The sequence below is a fragment of the Salminus brasiliensis genome, chromosome 14, assembly GCF_030463535.1.
Source record: "Salminus brasiliensis chromosome 14, fSalBra1.hap2, whole genome shotgun sequence".
NCBI lineage: Eukaryota > Metazoa > Chordata > Actinopteri > Characiformes > Bryconidae > Salminus > Salminus brasiliensis.
In genome coordinates, this window is record NC_132891.1 from 7,864,135 (window position 1) to 7,883,347 (window position 19,213).

General features: G+C 43.4%; 1 protein-coding gene across 3 annotated transcripts in view; it reads right to left on the minus strand.

The window, feature by feature from the left end:
- znf385a (zinc finger protein 385A) overlaps positions 1 to 19,213 on the minus strand; it is a 90,230-nt gene that overhangs the window by 16,874 nt on the left and 54,143 nt on the right. Inside the window, exons 1-3 of one of the 3 annotated variants that reach the window (XM_072696136.1) lie at positions 18,245 to 18,331; positions 10,887 to 10,997; positions 2,655 to 2,826 (exon numbers count right to left, since the gene is read on the minus strand). In XM_072696136.1, the coding sequence (XP_072552237.1) occupies positions 2,655 to 2,826; positions 10,887 to 10,997 (283 nt within the window). In that variant the 5' untranslated portion in view covers positions 18,245 to 18,331. Of the gene's footprint in view, positions 1 to 2,654; positions 2,827 to 10,886; positions 10,998 to 17,473; positions 18,218 to 18,244; positions 18,332 to 19,213 lie in introns of those variants that run through there. The other 2 variants (XM_072696135.1, XM_072696133.1) reach the window with 2 other exon arrangements.

Genomic DNA, 19,213 nt, shown 5'->3' on the forward strand with positions numbered 1-19,213 from the left:
AATCTAACATCCTGCAAATTCCCATCTATACCTTTCATGTCCCTTGTCAAGTTTCCACCACCACCACCACCCTGTATTTTTACTTTAACTCAGTCCTATCTCTCAGTTCTAGCTCCACTCTTTAGACTGGTCTGGTCTACTAGCTCTAAGCAGAAGCCACTTGAACTCCAGCCCAAAAAAACTCCAGTCTTTATGCTGGCGCAAATAGCTTAGTTTAAGTGTCTAATTACTTTGATTAGATTTTTACACTTGCTCATCTCTTTAAAGAACCATCCATTGAACCTTTCTTGAAGAAACCAAGTGTGGTTCTTTTATTGCATCACCCTAAAGAGCCATTTTGGCATCTTTCTTTTTAAAGAGTACAAGTGTGAGATAATGAGGAATAACCTCGGTGAACCACTAGATGATGCCTCCAAACTGTTCTGACACACATCACACACACAATCCATTCGGTTCTACCCCCGGACACAGGGCTTCCAATGGCCAGATGGGACTGCAGCTGTTGGCTCCCTAGGGGCTGTCAGTTCCATGGAGGCTGTGTTGTGAAACTGGTATTACAGAAAGCCATCAAAACAAAGAAACCGCTGAGAGATATGAGCTAACGGCGATGCATTGGAATTCTGGTAGAGAGAGAGAGAGAGTGTGTGTGTGTGTGTGTGTGAAGAGGGGGAGGGTCAAAGCATTGAAGTTTGGACGGAAAAAAGCATTCTTTCACATGTATCTGGTTTCACATTTAGATCATGGGCCGGCTTGTTTTGGCTCCCTCCTGCTCGAATTCTTCCTGGCCTTCATGAGGAGATGACTGCTCTCTATATGCAGTTAAATCCCTAGGCGTCGGACATGGCTAAAGTGTCCTCTCTGTTGAACCCTGCCCTCTCTGTGCTCTTCAGAGAAGACGGGCAACCAGCAGGATGCGAACAGGAAGAAAAATACAGATTCAGGAGATTGTTATGAAGAACAGGCTTGTGCTCTGTTGATTCTTACCACACTGTATCTGCACTGACTGTACGTGGTGTGGATGAGAAGTGTAGAAAAGCTGCCTCTCTACAAACGTCTTGCAGCAACCTTATGAATGACCCTGGGGTGCTCTCAGAGTTTGCATCTGTCGTGACGACCGGGGTGAAGCTGAAAAGGGCAATCCAGCACTTGCTCACAACCTTTGGAAAATGTCATGAAGCTTTGGGTGCTTCCCACTTTCCTAATGTTTTGATCCAGCACTGAGTTGGTGGTGATGATAGAATGGAAAGAGGAGGGCTGAGGCAGAAAGACAACTGGGGAAAGGAAAAGGGAGGTGCAGAAGTCTGAACCTGACAGGACCTAACTATTTACAGCAGGTTTCTTCAGGTTTGGACATCTGGGTCAGGTTCAAGTAAGCATTCAGGTGAACTAGCATGGTAAAATGCTACACCTGTTAAAAGCTGCTGTAGTGTTAATTATGGTAAACATGCTTTTTGGCATTGCTAACTCATATCATATTCAAGCCAATTAACTGAATATTGTTTAGTTTTGAGTTTGAGTTACTGATGAATTGCCAAGAAAAAAAAAGTCTAATAACCTTGGTGCAGTCGGTCCAGACATTTGGCCTGCAGCTCTTAATGACCAATAGAGGCACCCTTCACCTATCTTATTGTCCTCTTAACCTGCCTGGATTAAATTATCTGCTAATGTTTAATAAGTGTGATTATACAAAGACCAGCTGTGATGTTTCTGTGGCTATTTCACACTATTTTCTCTCAGCTAACCCCCCTTAGACTTGTGAACTCTCTGCTCTTTCACTCTTTTTTCCACATGCAACCTCCCTGACTCACGCCATCACTTTCACTCCATCTCACTATTTGCCCGTTGCTCCCAGTCAGCCCCTTTCAATCCTGCAGTTTATTTTGAAACAGAGACAAATGGCTTTCTAATACCCACTCATACCACCCACAGTGTCATAAGCACTTCAGCTGGTCCTGCTTAATAAAGATGCAAAACAAGTGCCATGCTCCCGTGGCACTGTGCACAGTCACACCGACTACATGAGATCAGCCTCTAAACGAGGGCTGACATTTCAGGCCTTCACCCAGACCTCCTCCAAGAATTTCAGAACCACAACTGAAGATTGTTGTGCTCTATCTGCATTATTAGCAGTCTTGCTTTGCAATTTCCTGGGCTAGGTCGGAAGGACGTTTCCTTTGTGTTGCTCTCGCTTGTGTTGCTCTGCTGGATAGGGCCTGGAACTGCCCTCTCAACCCTAGCACTGGGAAAGCTCTGGGCTCCTTTCGGAATGGAAAGGTCAGACCACACAGTTTGGGGAGATATATAATGGTATGACAAGACTCCTGATAGTTTTGCTAGTCTGCTTGAGTTACATGCCTGGAAATATAAGCAAACAGGGCCTCGAGTTGTTCACATATTGTAATGATTAGCAGCATTAAGTCAGTGTCCGAAATTCTTTCCTGCACGTATTCCTACAGTTAATATGTTATGTGTTCAGCACAATCACATACAGCCATGGAAAATAACCTGTAGGCTAGGCTATTTCAGCCTGGTGACGATAGGGTGGCTGCTTTATTGGTTGAGAATAGACAGTTCTAGTGGCTATAAGACTAATACTGTATCTCCTATGTTAGTGTTATGTTAGATACGTGCTATGTAGAATGTGTTGTTTTTACCTGCTTTGCTGGAGTCCGTGTCTGCGGTGACCGGCAGGGCTCCAGGGGGTGATGGGGAGGAGGTGGGCCCAGGGGGAGGCTTGTCACTTTCCTGTGGACGACTCTTAGAGGTCTCAATGCCTTTGACTCTTCTGGCATGGCGGTTCCCTTTGTAGTGGGCCTCTGCCTGACTCTGAAACAAGAAAGATAATTTAGGGCCTGCCTGGAGATTCCCAGTGAAGCTCTCAAGAACCCTGAGAAGAGCCACAATTTCTCTTCTATTATATTTTCTATTTTTCACACACCTACTGGTCACTTTGTTAGAAATCTTGTTGGGACACTTTGTGGTTATAGAGTTAAAAGGAAGGAAGAAGTACAGAGAAAAATATCAGAATCTCACTGTATGTCACAGTATAGAAGGAAAATGAGGTATGAAGTCCCTCTCACATTGGCTCTAGTGTTGAGCATGAGCTAATACGTTCCATCATGCAGGTCCATGGCATTTGGCTGGTTTTGTGCCTCAAAAAAAGCACATGCTAGACTTCACCCTCCCAGTAGAGGTGGAATTGTGTGATATCAAGGGGATGGTAATTGGAAATTACTAAATTGGGGTTCACATATAAAACATACAACAAATAAACACTGATTGGAAATACAGACATTTTAAAGTGACCAAGCAATGACCTTAAAAATGTTTTCTCTACAGTGAAAAGAAAATCCAGCATAACCAAAAAATTACCCAAACCCCAAAATTGTAACATAACTCTGTCCTGACTTCTTTTACCCAGCCTATTAGCCTTTGACAACCCAACAGCTACTTTGGGAGAATCAGACTAGAAGCTATTGCTAAAGCTAGCCAATGGGGGAAAGCTCTGCTGCTGGTATCTGCATAATGGTCAGTTAAGAGTTGAGAAATGAGCTGCGTGCCATGCGAGTTGGCCACAAGAAAAGTATTGAGAGCTCTGAGGAGCCAATGGGTACTAGGCTAAAAGCTAACCTTACCAGATCTTTCTATAATCACTTCAGCTAGCTAGACTAGGCCAGACTGGAAGATGTTATGCAGCTGTGGGCCATCATGGTGTCGTAAAACCAGCCAATAAAAGCAGAGATTATTATTTATTTTCACGAGTCCGCAATAAAGAGGTAAACAGTGTGTTTTGATTCTGAGGCAAAATAACAGGGTGGTAAAAGGGCTTGTAAAGCCACATCTGAGCAGTTTCACTCCAACCAAAGTACATTGCTATTTATACATCAAAGAACAACATCTTAAAATACAGAGTAAAGTGCAGATCTGCCAAAAATAATAGACAAAAAACAATTATTTGAGTGTTTTCCAGCTCTGACAGCCATACGCTAGCCCTTTATTAGTGGTCAGTTTCTGACCACAGGACCATTGCTGGCTGGATATTTTATTTTTGGCTGAGGAACTATTCTCAATCCAGTAGTATTGACACTAAGCAAAGCCACAACACCACAACAGTGTCTATGCTGTGTCGGAAATGGTCCACCACCTAAATAATATCTGGTTAGCAGTGGTACTGTGGTGGTTCCCTTCCACTGATGGGTTTAGCAATGGGAGGCTGATAAATAGTGCATCAACAGATGGGTAATCATTATTTGTAACCTTGCAAGAAATGCAAGCGTATACTGAAAGCGTACTTGAGTGTAGATACAATGTAAACCAAGCCAGCGGGTTTACCTTACACAAAGTTTTAAGCAGACCTGGACCGCTCTGTGTTGGTATATAACATAGTAGTAAACATCAGGATAGATACACACCCATTAACAAAACAACTCATTCATTACACAGCAAAGAAACCACAACAGCAGCACTCATGATGTCATGCTACAGTGACACAGTACACCAACTTGGCCACAGTAGAGCACAATGAGCCCTGTCTAAATAATGCCTGGCAGACGTACGAGTGCCATTCTATATCCACAGGGGACAGAAGACCAGCAGACTGCAGGCAGATCCCACTAGCAACTGACAATTTGCACGCAGCAAGTGATATGAAAACCACTGGCTCTATTACTGGAGTTCTGTGGACCAGTCACATCTGAGGCAGGTGCTGGACGTCCCTTTGGCCTGTTCTAGCACCTTGGCTTAAAAGGGTATGCAATGACTGCCACACTAGACTAGGCTTGCGAGAGACGTGCCAGTAGAATTGAAGCCAGGCTGAGGAACAAACATAAACACCTAAATTGCATTCCATTAGCTCACCATCCTTCACTCAGATGGATTTTGTTTAGTCCGGCTTTTCCTCATTTCAAATATTTGCTCACAGGGACCACAAGGCTAAATAGTATCCTTAGTGGTTGCTCTGACTGTGGCTTTTTCGGGGAGCCTGTTGGTGGCTGTTACAGGAAAACATATCAGGCCCTCTGAGCCTGGTCGTGTAGGTAGGTCAGACCACCAAAGAAAAATATTACAGTGTAATTGTTTGTCTTGGAGGACACATTTGTCTGAGAATGTCACCAGCTAGCACTATATATTTAGCTGCCCCAGTGGACAGGGCAAAGAGGAGGCTGTGGCCAATGAAAAAAGAGGAACAGATGGGTACAAAATAGCAGACTATTGTGTTCCTTAATCTCCAGGAAAAATCCCACCCCTTTGGTGTGGGATGGTACGCTCCACCCATCCATCATACTGTTGACTTCTACTCTTGACCTCTGGTGGGGACACGTTGTGGATGTTTCCAGAAATGAACGCACAGGAACTGTCGCATGAGGTCCACGTCATTGTTATGAAGGACAGAGGTCCTGCATGACTTGAGTGGTCAGTGTGCCCCACAACACAGTCAAGGGAGGCACCTATATGGCATTACGGGGCCTGTAACTGGAAATGAACCTTGTTCTGGCCTATCCTCAAGCCAATAACCAATAATGTAACTTATTAATGTAACTGCAACTTATTTTATTGATTGTTTATTTGTTTGTTCCCTTTTTCTCACAACGTTGTGCTGCCAATTAATCCACCTGTTTGTAACTCCCCCTAACACTAGCAATGCTCCTGACACTAGGAGGGTATGAACAAGTCTTCGCCTATACATGTGAAGACAGCCATCACTTCTTTTTGACCTGCTGACAATCTGGCATTGCCGGGCAATAAAGTACACAGTGCGTCCAAATGTTTGTGGAAACAACATTTTAATGAATACCTTTTGCTTAAGTTGCACTCATAGCTGACACAGATGTGCAAATGCACAAACATAGCTTGTCTAGCCACTGTAGAGAGGTACTGCCAGTAGAATAGGCCAGTAGAATGCCAGGCCTGGGCTAGAGGGGTATTAAGCTGTGGAGCAGTAGAGCCATGTTCTCTGAAATGATGGATGGTGCTCTATCCAATACCTTTGGGATCGATTGTAGGGTTGAGGATGAGGTGGGGGTGAGGTGGGGTGGTGATCATCCAACATCATGACCTCACTAACTCTCTTGTCAATGAATGCAATTAAATCCTTACAGAACTGCTCCAAAATCTAGCAGAAAGCCTTCTTCCCTGGATAGTAGAGACAGTTACTCCAACAAAAGCAGTTTAAACTCTTTTTAACACCCTTGTATCTGTATTAACTGTGCTACATTTGTAATGCTTAAGAATTAAAATGACGCTGTAAGAAAAAATCTTGTATCTCAAAAAAAAACAGCAGCTTTACACAAGAGAGAAAAAACTCCTGAACTTAGAATAAAAATGTTGTCTTCCACTCCAAGTCAGCATTTCTATTTTGGAGCATTTCTATTGGGCCATTAAATTGGATACAATGTAAAACGGCATTCCCATATTCAACAATCTGGCATATATATCAAATATATCTATATATCAAATATAGGTGTCAACCCTGAATTTACATATTGGTGCATACCTATACTTTTTTACATTTATCAGCTAATAACACATCAGCCAGCCTTACATTATGCCCTTCTACTCTACACTGCAATGTTCTATGGCACCAAACACAGCCCACTGACTATCAGGACGGTACTGGTGATTATTAAGTAGAAGGATTATCTCCTGTCATTCTCTTAGAAGAGCTGAAAGTTGATGACAGCTGCTGCAGGCATTGGAGAAGCACATAGAGAACAAATGTCTGGTGCTGGAGCAAAGGCTGGGGACCGCAAAACTCAGAAACACACCAAATAAAAATAGTGCTTTCAATTTACTTTATTCAATAACAAATGTAGAAATGTACCTCTACCACACTACTCTAAAAACCCTTCCTGTTCAGGTGTGTGTACATCATTTCCACATGAATAAAATAGCAACACACAGTTTTGGCTGTCGCTTTGACCACCTTTAGCACAAATCGTGTCCGTGTACAATCATTCATTCATATGCACTCACATTTGAATCAAGCGACTTCAAAGCACTGTTTTCTCAGAGACATGGCTCAGTGGCAAAATAGCAGCCTGTTGTGGCTAGCAGGCTAATGACAGTGCAGAGACACATGGCACTGAGGCTCAAAGATCAGAGCAAACACAGACATGTGGCAGCGTGGTAGCACAGATGCTGAGAGACTTGGACGCTCAGAACAGAAGAAGGCCTGACCCAAGCCCACCTCTATGGCAGCAGCAGACAGACACATTGCCAGGGACAGGATGGGCTGACTGTGGGCTGTAATTGGTGATGACAGGCCCTTATATAGCTGGTGGTCTGTAACCAAAGCCCCAGGGGGACTCTAAGGAGTTGCCTGTCTAAAGCTGTGAGATCAGAACGGAGGTCATTGAGGAGAAGCTAGGTCACTGCTTAGCAAGCCCACATCTCTGGGATCAAGGAGGACTTAGGAGAAGATCTATGGCTCTGAATGACACCAGCAGACGTGCATGATCTCTTAACTATCGCCAACAAGCCACAAATAACATACTCAGGTCCAGGTGTTAAGCATGTGCTACAGAACAGACAAGGGTCAAGGTCACAGAAAGGAAAAGTGAATTTTGCAAAGAGAAAATAGTTTGATTACTTAAAGTCTGATTGGGAACGACAAGAGCCAAAACAGGCTGAATGGAAAATGATAAACATAGACACTTATTCCAAGAATTAATGGAAAAAAACACACCATATATTACTGCCACATGGGGAATATAACAAACACTTGTTTCAGTCCGGTTCTCCGATCTTTTCTGTTTAAGAAACAAGGCGCTGTTTGAGAAAAACACTTCCAAATATAGGTTCTTAGATTATTCTTGGCCTAGATGCTTCTAGAAAAACACTAAATTCATAGACAAACATAATCTTGTGTGGAAATGCCTTAAGCTATAATAAGGGGCCTTATTAACACTTTAACCACTTAAACAGACTGACTTATGTGCTGCTTTAAGTTGCACTCAGTGTTGACACAGATTGTCTAGTCCATGTAGAGACGTACTGCTAGTAGAGTAGATAAACATGAACCTATTGGCATCATGCCTAATGCCAGGTGTGGGATAGAGGGGTATGAAGTCCCCCAGCATTGAGCTGTGGATCATCCATCCATTCACTTTAATTCAGTTTAAAGATATACCAAATATACAATATACAAATGTTATATTCTCTGCAAAGCTAGTGCAGTCCTAAATTAGTTGGGAGTTAGTCCAGTTTAGCCCCAATTGTACGAATCTGGGTGTATCAGCATTGACAACAAAATAAATCTCAGATAGTGACAACTTCCCAAAATCCTAGACTGGTGCATCCCTAAAGAGGATATTACAACCACAACTGGTTCTTCACTACAAACAACCCCTTTTGACACTTTTTATTTTTGAAGAAAGTAGAGAATCTGGACGCATCTGATAGGAAATGCTTGGAAGAGCGGGTTATGACCGCGGCTCATGAAACTAAAGGACAATCGGCTTAAGCGTTTATTCTCAAGGACAAATGAGGACACCTTCTGATAGGGCGCTGTACCGTACCATTCTACAGGCACGGATTACCACTTCTCGCTCATCCACATGTGCTCACAATGACAGATGCAATCACTAAATACAGCCAATAGACTAAGATGGCAGCAGGGGGAGCAGCAGCCACAGTCATTTTAGAGCTGTGTAAACCCCGCTATGGGGTAAAGCTCCTCTACTGACAGAGAGTGATGGGCCCAGAGACTGACAGACAGTAAGCCACAGGGGAGGGCGACTGCAGCTCTGATGCTGAGGGGTTAGGAAGGGTGTGTGTGTCTGTGTGTGTGTGTGCGTGGTGGTGGGGGGAGGGGTGGGGGGCGCATTCAACCCCATCCTGCAGCAAATTGTGGCACAATGTGGTGACATCACTCTCCTGCAGCACGGCAAGGTTATACCTTCGTCTCACGTGAGAGAAAGAGGGAGAGAGGGCAAGAGGGATGGAGAGGATACTAGAGGCTGCTGCCTTGCGACATCACAGCAACACAGCTTCAACAAAGCCCCCCCACCCTCGGGCTTGATGAATGCAGTGCGTGATAAAGGCTGGCAGCCAATCTGCAGTTTTTTTTCTCCCCACAGTAAATATGCTCCCTTATCAGGAAAAAGGGGGATTAGGAATATATGAATCCATAATGAGGCGTGAAATAACAGTGGCATGGGGCGAGCGGACGGATTTTTGAAGGGAATCAATGTGGCGCTCTCTCCAGGCGGCGCTGCTGAGGGAAACTGCTGCATTCGCTCTGTGCACCCGATTAATGACACGTGGGAATTATAACGCGATCTTCCCTGAAAGTGGTGCAACAAAAGGCAGCTGAAATGTTTTGGCACAGCTAATGCTGTGTGATGGATGCGCTCGGGTCTCCGCCGCGTCAACTTCAGGCGCTTTGAAGTCGTGCACAATCTCTGCCTCCTGTTGATTGCTTATCCATCTGTCTTTGTCTGCTGGGTGTGCCGATAAAACAAGACTCCAATTGCTAAGTATACATCACAAAGACAACAGCAGCATCCATGTGAGTGCGGTGGGTAGAGCCTGCAGTTGTGCATTTACACCTACAGGGGGGCACTGAGCACACCCAGGGTGTTTTATGGTGGTATTTTACAAACCAGGGCAGCTGCTGGTGTCAAAGATGTCGGGTAAGAGGCACTTAATGTTTTATTATTCAGCATGTGTCAATATTTACGAGGGGGCAACGTGTCAAAACTGGTTTGGCTAGCAGGTCACGAGCCAGGCTATAAACCGAGGCTTCTACAGACAGCCCAGGCCATCAGAGAGTTACACTAAGCTAACATAACTACAACTAAGCAAAGCAAGTTTACCCATGGACACAAGAAGGTGATCGTTATTCCCTGAACGGGGCCTATATATAGCAACCTGGAGTTCTGCGGCCCGGAAAAAGGCGAGCTTGCTTGTAAGCCGGGTAGTCTCAGTGTGTCTTCTCATAAATCTTTTGTTACTACTTTGGCCCTATAGCTACTTAACAAGCCTCCGCAGGCAGACCAAAATTCACGGCCTGAAGCCTCGACTCTCAGCGTCTGTGGCTCAAAGTCGGCCATACATCTGCTGAGTGGAAGCTGAAGATTACAGCCCTTCCACCAAGAACACCACATTCTACCCATGATTACAGTGCTGCGCCATAAAAATAGCGCAGGATTGCGAGGCACTCCCAGGATTTGCTCTGTAACTAGCCCCATGCACTGTGCACTGCCTATCACAGCTGCCACCTGAACTCAGCAGCAGAATATTCCAGGCTCCAGTTTCTCCTTAACAAGCATAACCACTTCGACGCCATTCAAAACACGATCCACAGAAATGATAACTGTTTTCAGAGATCGACTGTGCTTTTATAGGCTCCTTTGAGAGAAGGAGAAATATAAGGCATTACATTGTTCTCACAGTCTCGTTTGGACCAAAATGTTGGCTTATTTTTCCTCTTTTTTGTCTTTATGTAACCAGAGAATTTTAAACACACTCATACACTTGGCTGATATTACTGTCCACCCCCCATAAGATCTTAATCAACTCTGCATGTTGATAAGGATTTTAAAAAGCCCTTTGAAATCAAGACGGGGGGGGGGGGGGGGGGGGGGGGAATCCCATTTCACGCTCCGGGCCTCCCCGGCAACATGGAAATGTTATGCAGATACATAGCGCAGCTGAACGCTGGTGGATTTACAGTGTTCTACTTTGAGAGTGAAAAGCAGGATAAAAAAGAGGCCTCAGCACCAAGCAAACAGAACACCCCTTACACATCCAAAACACGTCAGATACTGCCATGTGCAAGCACTGTCTTTGGAATTATAGCAATAACAACCACGGGCACTGGGAGAGTTCTCAGACAGAGTGTCCAGCCATCCAGCCAGTGCACTAGCATCAGACAGACAGCGTACCTCCGAGTTGAACCGAATCTGACAGACGTTACAGGAGATGATGGGCCGCTTGGTCTTCACCAAAGGGACGCCAAAAGTGTGGTTGATGACCGCCTTCTGAACAGGATCCATCTGAAGAAAAAAAAAAAAACGGGAGAGAGAAAGGGGAAGGGGAAAGAGAAAGGAATGAAACTTAGCTCTTGTACACAGAAGCAGAGCCCATGAAACAGACAGGCTACTAATCATGTTGATTGAGTGGTCTAAATGGCCTGTAGGTTAGAGGTTCAGCGGGTATGGCAGGGTCAGACAGAGAAAAAGGTCAGGCCGCTGTGAGACAGTCTAGGTAAGCACCACTTCTCATGTATTATATGTCCCTGTATTGTATTACAGAGTATCAACAACTTGGCTAATTAACAGAGACAACCCAACTCATTTACTGATAACTCTGAGCTGGCTCCCCACCATGCCATGTTAGATAATTAGGGAATTAGCACTTAGCATGCACACCAAAGCCAATTCATCAGTATCTTTAAGTAGAACGTACGGATTACCGGCTCAAATTCACCACACACTGAAAAAGCATCACTTCAGAGGGGATAACGGTTGCATAAAGGCTTCTTCACTGCATTGATCATGAGGAAAACGTCTGGAAATATCGTAAATTTCTTTACCCAGAGATGAGTTAGCTCCTGGCAGTAAACAGCACAGCCCTTGAAGGACTGAACTGCACTAACTGTTTTGTCAGACATTCTCTAGCAGTGGTGTATCCAGTGACATCACCCTAATTGTTTCAGCTGAGGTGTCCATCACCCCAGGCTTGGAATAAATTGAACTGGTTGCCTTAAAAATGTCAAAATGAGCTCTGTACACACAGAGAGCCATGCTCTGCTATCAACCTATTTGCACTGATTAAGATTAGCTTGTAAGAGTGGTGTGACAGTGACGACGTATCGTTTTACACCCAGTTATATCACATTATATCTTATTGTGTTGTATCGTGTCTAGCATGCTAGTGTGTTTCTAGTATGTTAGTTTGGGGGTTATATAACATCTTACAGCATAAGATTAAGACATTCCCAGTTTTTGTTAAAAATATTGTACTTATCATTTCTGATGCTCAAACAAACAGAAAAAATAATGAATCTTCTCTCCTTAGGTCCGTTGTATCCATAAATGCATACAGTGTTATGCCATGTTTAAGACACTGGTATGCTGGTCAACCATCACGACCATGCTAGCTGACCAGCTAAACCATTACCAGAACAGCATAAACCAGCATAAAGGGTGGTCTTATTGTGTTGTATTGTGGCTAATGTGCTAGCTTGTGGTAGGAGTGGTACATTAAGAGCACTTTAAAGCTCAGTTTTTGCTCTGAATATTGAGCCAGCAAACAATGTGTTTTGGACACCAGTATGCTGGTAACTGGCAGTGAAAGCTATGCTAATCACCAGCAAAATGTAATTCTTTTTGAGACCATGCTGGCTGACCAGATGAATCAATGACTGTAGAAAACATGGACTGTGCAACCTTTCTTTAAAGTGAAGCCACCACAGGTCTAGTATGCAGTATGATGTATCCCCATGTTTCAATAACAAAACAGCCCATCTTTTCTCCTCTAAACTGTCTTTCCAGCCCCAATGTCTAATTCCAACAGTTAGTTTTTCCTGTGCTAAAATTCTCCCCAAAAATCAGCTTTTAAAACAATATTCTGCTATAGAACAAAAAGGTGGGGTTACACATAGACATGAATGAACTACACTAATACTGTTGAAACACTTCACTTAGTGGACAAACTGGGATTCCATTGGGAAAATCCACTTTGCTTGTGATCTGTAAGCTCAATGAAGGCGGTCTGAGACACACGTCATCTGGGAGACAGGGGCTGGTCTATAAAATGCATTGTCAAGTCTGGCTCCTGCTCTCTGGTCTCTACTGCACATACACTGGTTGCAAATTTAACAACATGGTGGACAGTTTTGATTTTATTTCTATAAAACAGAAGGGAATCACAGCGTCTGTTCTGTACGCTAAACCAGAATTACCAGCATCACCAGAATTAACCAGTATAAATCAGCTTAGACCAGCACATAATTAATGCTGTTCTGAGCTGTTTCTTTAAGCAGGGTGGTTTATATGTTAGTCTAAACACTTGTAGGAAGTGTGTGATTTGATGATATGTTATAAATTAGTAAATTCAACTTGGGGTTTAATTCAGACACTCTGATTATGCTAAGCAACATTTTGAGAGTCACTTCAATTACACAAAGCATTATCTTTTTAACATTTCAGAACTCATTTAGATGATAGTCATGCCGTTCATTTCGACTTCTAAGAACAACAGGCTTTAGCAGGCCTGCATGCAACATCCTCCATTCCCTGGCTAAGTGGGGAGAGGCTAAAATTAATATTCCCTAAGTCAAACAAAAACAGTTTGAAACTTAGCACAAGCACTGTATCCAGGCAACCTTCTATTAGAGGTAAATACGCAGAGGGTTCAGGCATGGAGCGGGAGGGGGGTGACGGTGCAGACACACACCATCTGTAGGCTAACGGGCCTAGCACCGGACTTCCTGGGATAGTTCCCCTCTTATCTCGTTTGGCTGCACACCCCAAACTCATCCGTCCTCCCAAGCTCTTCGCGGGCAGAGGAGGGGGTCGGCTAGTGCCACACATATGCGAAGTCTACAGCGCCGCAACAGCCAGACAGGCACTGGATTAGCCATGATGATGTTGTTCTATGGCTTTGCCGTCATGAATCTTCCAGGGATTAACTGGAGCTGGCAGTTAGCTGGGTAATCAGAACGCCGCAAGCCAGAGCGCATCAATAGAACAGATACAACTGTCAGCGCTAACCGGCTCTGCCAGGAGATGGACGACGGGCTTCGGAGAAGCGCGCAGAGGTTTGGAAAAAAGAGACGAGGTTTGGAAAGGCCTCTCATTAGCCTCAGATTAGTTTAAGAACGCTGAAGCATTTTAAAGTCAGCTAAAAGCGCTTTAAGGAGACCACCCTTACGAAGAAAAACGAACATAAGCGCCAAAGTGTTGCTCCAGCACAAAAATCCAGGGAGTCGCCCCTCTGTGCCTTGTGCCTTGACAAAAATAGCCCTCAGTGCAGAGCTGCTGCTATTTGCTCCTTCTGCACTTTACACGCATATCTCACACCCATTGCGGTTATTTTAGAGGTCAGAGATGAATCATAAACATACTGAATCATGTGATCTCACTAACATGACAAAAGCACTCTTGGCTAAAGTGTCGATAATAGCATCTAGCTGATATCCAGGGGAAAAATGTTCACTTATCACAACAGTGTTTGAAAACCAACTCTGTCATCCTGGGTCTGTGTAGAGGAGATCTAAATATCTGTGGTTGTCTTCCCTTATGATGACTGTGGTGACTTATGATGGTCCAGAGAGAACATGCATCAGCAGAGTGACCCACTGAACAGCAGCTTACATGTGCAGCGTCAACTCAGAAAGTAGAGCAGAGAGTCTACCATCTGACCAGCGCAGTCTACTGTCCTTTCTTCCATTGAGGGACACTTTATCTTTTTTTTCACTGTGTCACTGTTCAAAGCGGGATTCCACCAAATGTTCATACTTTCTGCACAGTTAAAACATTCGGATATAAACAAAGTCATTCCAAGTGGTTTATTGCAGTGGTGGTGATAGAAAGCAGACACCCAAACCTCTTTTAAAACGTATACATGAGGGAGAGTTACATGCAAGGTGTTGCAAGGGATAGTTGCAAGAAATAGTCCCCAAATAGTGGCATACTGTCAGATTTACCACTATTTAAAGGGACCATAAAATGCCAAATCCAACATAACCAAAACAGGGCTGGAATTCAGGCCAATTCCAGAATCCCAGGACAGTTTCGTAACAGTCTTGACTATTTAGACCCTCGAACCATACATAAACCCAGGCCTCCAGCTAAAGCCCTAGTCAAACGGGAAAACATCAAATTGTTGATACTGGTGGGCAGCTCATCACCTCCAGACTCTGCTAGTTATGGCAATATAGGTCATTATGGGAACCAGGCCTCATGACTGCAGCTTTTTCTGTGCCAGTGTCTGCATAAGGGGAGCTCAAACTCTGCACATAATGAAGTGAAAGCTACAGGGGCAAACAGGAATCCTTGCTAAGCTAAAAGCGAATGCCAGCACTTTACCCCTTCTTCTCTCTAGTGTCTGCTCCCTCAACTGATCCAAACTGGAGCTAAACACACATCAGAAGGGAAAGTATGGTTAACTTTTCTTTAATGGGAAGGCTTGAGAAAGACTAACCCAGGGAAGGGAGTCAGGGCAAGGCTAAAGGCTAATCGGCAACAATTGCTTTAGCTTGCAAACAGCACACTGATTGCACTGAGAGGACTCAACAAGAGAACAGCAACTCTATCTGGTAAGACTTGGGCACGATTACAGTGTTTTTATTACAGTGTTAAAACTATGCTATTAAATGTGGAGCAGAGCTAAGCATTCATTTCTTTCCCAGACACCCACTGTAAAAGGGGAATCACCATGTTTTATTCTGAGGTAAAACAACAGGGTTGTAAACAGGGTTGTAAATACGCTTGTAACATCACGTCTGAGCATTTCCCCTAAAAACACTATATATACATATATATAGGTTCACTGATTATTGTGGGTTACTATGTTTGCATTGTAAAGTTGGTCATTTTCTCAACAATGTACCATTTGACATCACAGCACTCTGAATGACACATAATAACTACATTATGCAGAAATCAGTTCAGTTCAATCAATTCTCCTTCTGCACTATTCAAGCTGGGTTTCTCAACAGATGTTCTGGAGATAAGAAATTTGGCTGGACAGTTCATGCAGGATAACATATCTCTGTAATTTGATGTCAGCATTACACAACAGGGTCCACACTCAGTGAAGAAAAAAAAACGGCACACAACACTGCTTAACAGCAGGCTTTGTCCTTTCCTTGGGATGGACTGGAACAGGACTATTGCTGAGGGAGCCAAGGGTTTGGCCAATTTCAGAGGGCCATTTACTCTAAAATCACTATCCATCTTTTGACTCTTAACAACTATGGCTGAAAAAGTACAAATACTGCAGATTCATACTAGATTGACATAACCGATCCCATTTAAAATACACAGTAACTCATCAAGTAAAACTTATTCAGTTCAGAAAAAGCTTTAGACTCCAACTGACCATTTGACACACTTCAGCACACCATCCCAAACAAGGCCAGCTGGCAGAGCTGTCATGCTGATGAAACAGCAGTCTCATTTAACCCTTGAAACCACATGAAACTACAATTGCTTCCATTCTGTGAGTCTATAATATAACACTGTCATGTGGGAATCCCCTTTAAAATGTATTATGCAAAAATTGATATTCCTTGCTGGACTGGACTCCCCGTACAGTCTCGAAGCATAATTCATGCTTTAAGTCACACCTAGGAGTCACACTTTACACATGCATTTCTGGACAAGCTGAGAGATACAGAGCCATCACAGAGAGTGAAATAAGCATGTGGACTGACAGGTGGAGTAAGATTACAGGATTTTACACAAATGTACATTACACAATTCTGTGTTAGAACAACTGAAATACATAAGGTAACTGATTTAACTGACAGTATAATCAGTTATACTGTATAATAAGTGACATCTGCAGTAATCAGCCAAACCTTAGCAGTACAGACAATGGCAATTTGCTCTTACATATAAATGTATAACCAAGAGAATGTAGTGTGGGAGGAAAGACTACACACGGGATACAAAACAACACAATATATAACATACAAATACAACCAATAAACACCACAACTGAATACACTCACCATACATAATACACCAAAAACGTTAGTACACGAATGAACCAAGTGTGTATATTCAGTATATCTTTCTGTTGTATTTCAATAAAGCAAAAGTAATTATATTATTAAGAAGCACTGTGTAGCAGCCCCAAGCAACAATGATGCTATTCTTTCAATTACAAGACAGTGGAGAATATCAGCGATTTAGAAGTTGTAATTATTAAGGCACAAATGCAACATAATGTTTCATTAAAAATTACATGTAAACCTAATTTGTCCTCCAAATGACATTCAGACACACTTCAGCACCACCCCAAACAAGACCATCTAGCATAACTGTCATGCTAATGAAACAGCGGCATCATTTAACCATTGAAAACTACAAGAAACTACTATTACTTCCATTCCTTAAATCTAGAACCTAATACTACGTCAGTCATTCAGCATTCAGCCTTTTACCAAAGACCATCGAAATCAAGATACTCAGAAAACCTCTTAACCAAGACTGAACTAACAGTTAACTCACTCAGACACAAGTGAAGACCCTGGAGAGCCATCATTCCTCCCCCTCTGATACTTCCTTTCATACATTTCTATGCAAATATCAGTGCCACAAGCTCTGATACATGCCCCGCCACAGGAATATTCTGGCATCAGCAACTAAAACCTGCACCTCGCCAGTTAAAACAGCCTTTGAAGTAACTGTACTGCTTTGAATAGAGTCCAGCCTGTAGAGCCCAGAGAGTCCGGGAATGGCTCTGCTTTGTTTTTCCCTCACTCAGCCTCAGTTCCTCGTCCATGTGAGACACTCACCTTTCTGTCCTCAGCACCGCTAGGAGCTTTCAGCTGCATCCGTCTGCGAGTGTGAGTGTGTCTGTGTGTGTGTGTGCGTGTGGGTAGATTATTCAGAAGTGATCCTCACTGTCCCACTGCACCACCTGATTCCCACGCTCGCTTCTTCCTCACACACCCACGTGTGCACACACAAACACACACACACAGCTGAGCATCTCCTCTTTTTAAGAAATCCGGGAACTCCATGCACACACACACTGTCGTGTTTACTGATCATGGATTAGTCCCTCTCTTCTTCTTCTTTTTCTCCGGTGTTCCTTTGCTTCTCTCTCTCCACACTGCAGGCTGTAATGTTGAAACTTCTGTCATTCTTTGCTGGTCTCTCTCGCTCTCCTTCTCTCTCTCTCTCTCTCTCTCTCTCTCTCTCTCTCTCTCTCTCTCTCTTTCATTCTCTCTCTCTCTCTCTCTCTCTCTCTTTCTGTCACACACTAACTATCTTCATCCTTCTTGTTGCTCCTTTTGTTGGCTAAGGTCTATCTACTATCACTATCTTCTGTTGCTCCAGTGTTAGCCAAGATCTTATGCCTTTAATGCCCTCCGTCTCTCTCACTCTTTCTTTCTCTCTTCCCCCTTTATGTTTCCATTTTTCCACCCCTTTCCTGCCTCTTTCACTCATTAATTCACTCTGTTCCTTTATTCTCTTCTTTCCCTGACCAACTTCCTTCTATCTCTCTGTCTTACACAGTCTCTTATTCAGGCATTCATACACACACACATAGGCATACTCACTCAATCTGTCCAGATGCAGTGGAAATGTCATGCACTCTCCTCTGCTTTCTCTGTCTCTCTCTCTCTCTCTCACGCTCTCTTACTCTTCTCCTTCACAGCATCTACCGGCACATAGCTCTGAACAGCTTGTCTAATTCACCCCTCCCCCGGCTCCCCCCATAGTGAGTCAAACGCTTACATTAAATGCCTCCCTAACTCCAACAGTGTTCATGCAGCTGCAGCCCTGCATCTATCAGAGGAACATTGAACAGCCTTGGGTTAAACTGAAAACTGATATGATCATCTTACCCCAAAAGTCGGTCAGCCAGAACAGGCTTGGGCTTCAAAATTTGCTTCGTTAGTTTTGCACTGGATATATGAGGCTAGTGTAGCTGTCACTTTTAATTCCAATATTAATGGAGTAAACTAATGAATACTTTCATGATTAATCACAAGTAACTCTGTCTTATTAAAAGGTCAAACAGTCAGAATGGCTTTAACTGGACCACAGCACACTGTGCAGAGTCATTCACAGATTCCAAAATACTTGTAAAAGAGACCAGTAGTGGAATGTGAAATATGCATTAGCAATATGTCTGTGAGTAGCAGCTAATTCAGTTCAGTGCTTTTCAAAGTGTTTTTTAATGCTGGAGTTAAAAGGAAGAAATCTTGAGAAATCTTTAATGCTGCTTTAAGACAATTGTCTCATGAGCTTGTCACAGCCATGCATATCATAATATCATACTGTGTAATTCAGAAACCTTCACTCTCCAAATAACCTTAAGTACCAGCCCACTAGCACCTGTATAGGAATTTCAGTGTTACCTCAACACTGAAGCTAGCAGTGGCATACCTTCACTTCCCACACAGAGTTTAATCCCACTTAAGCCAGCCCTGCTTAAACTGCATTTAAAGATGTTTTAAGTATTTGAAGCTTGGAACAGACACTCAAGTGGCAGGTTTCTGACTTTTTTACAGTGAATCTTTAAT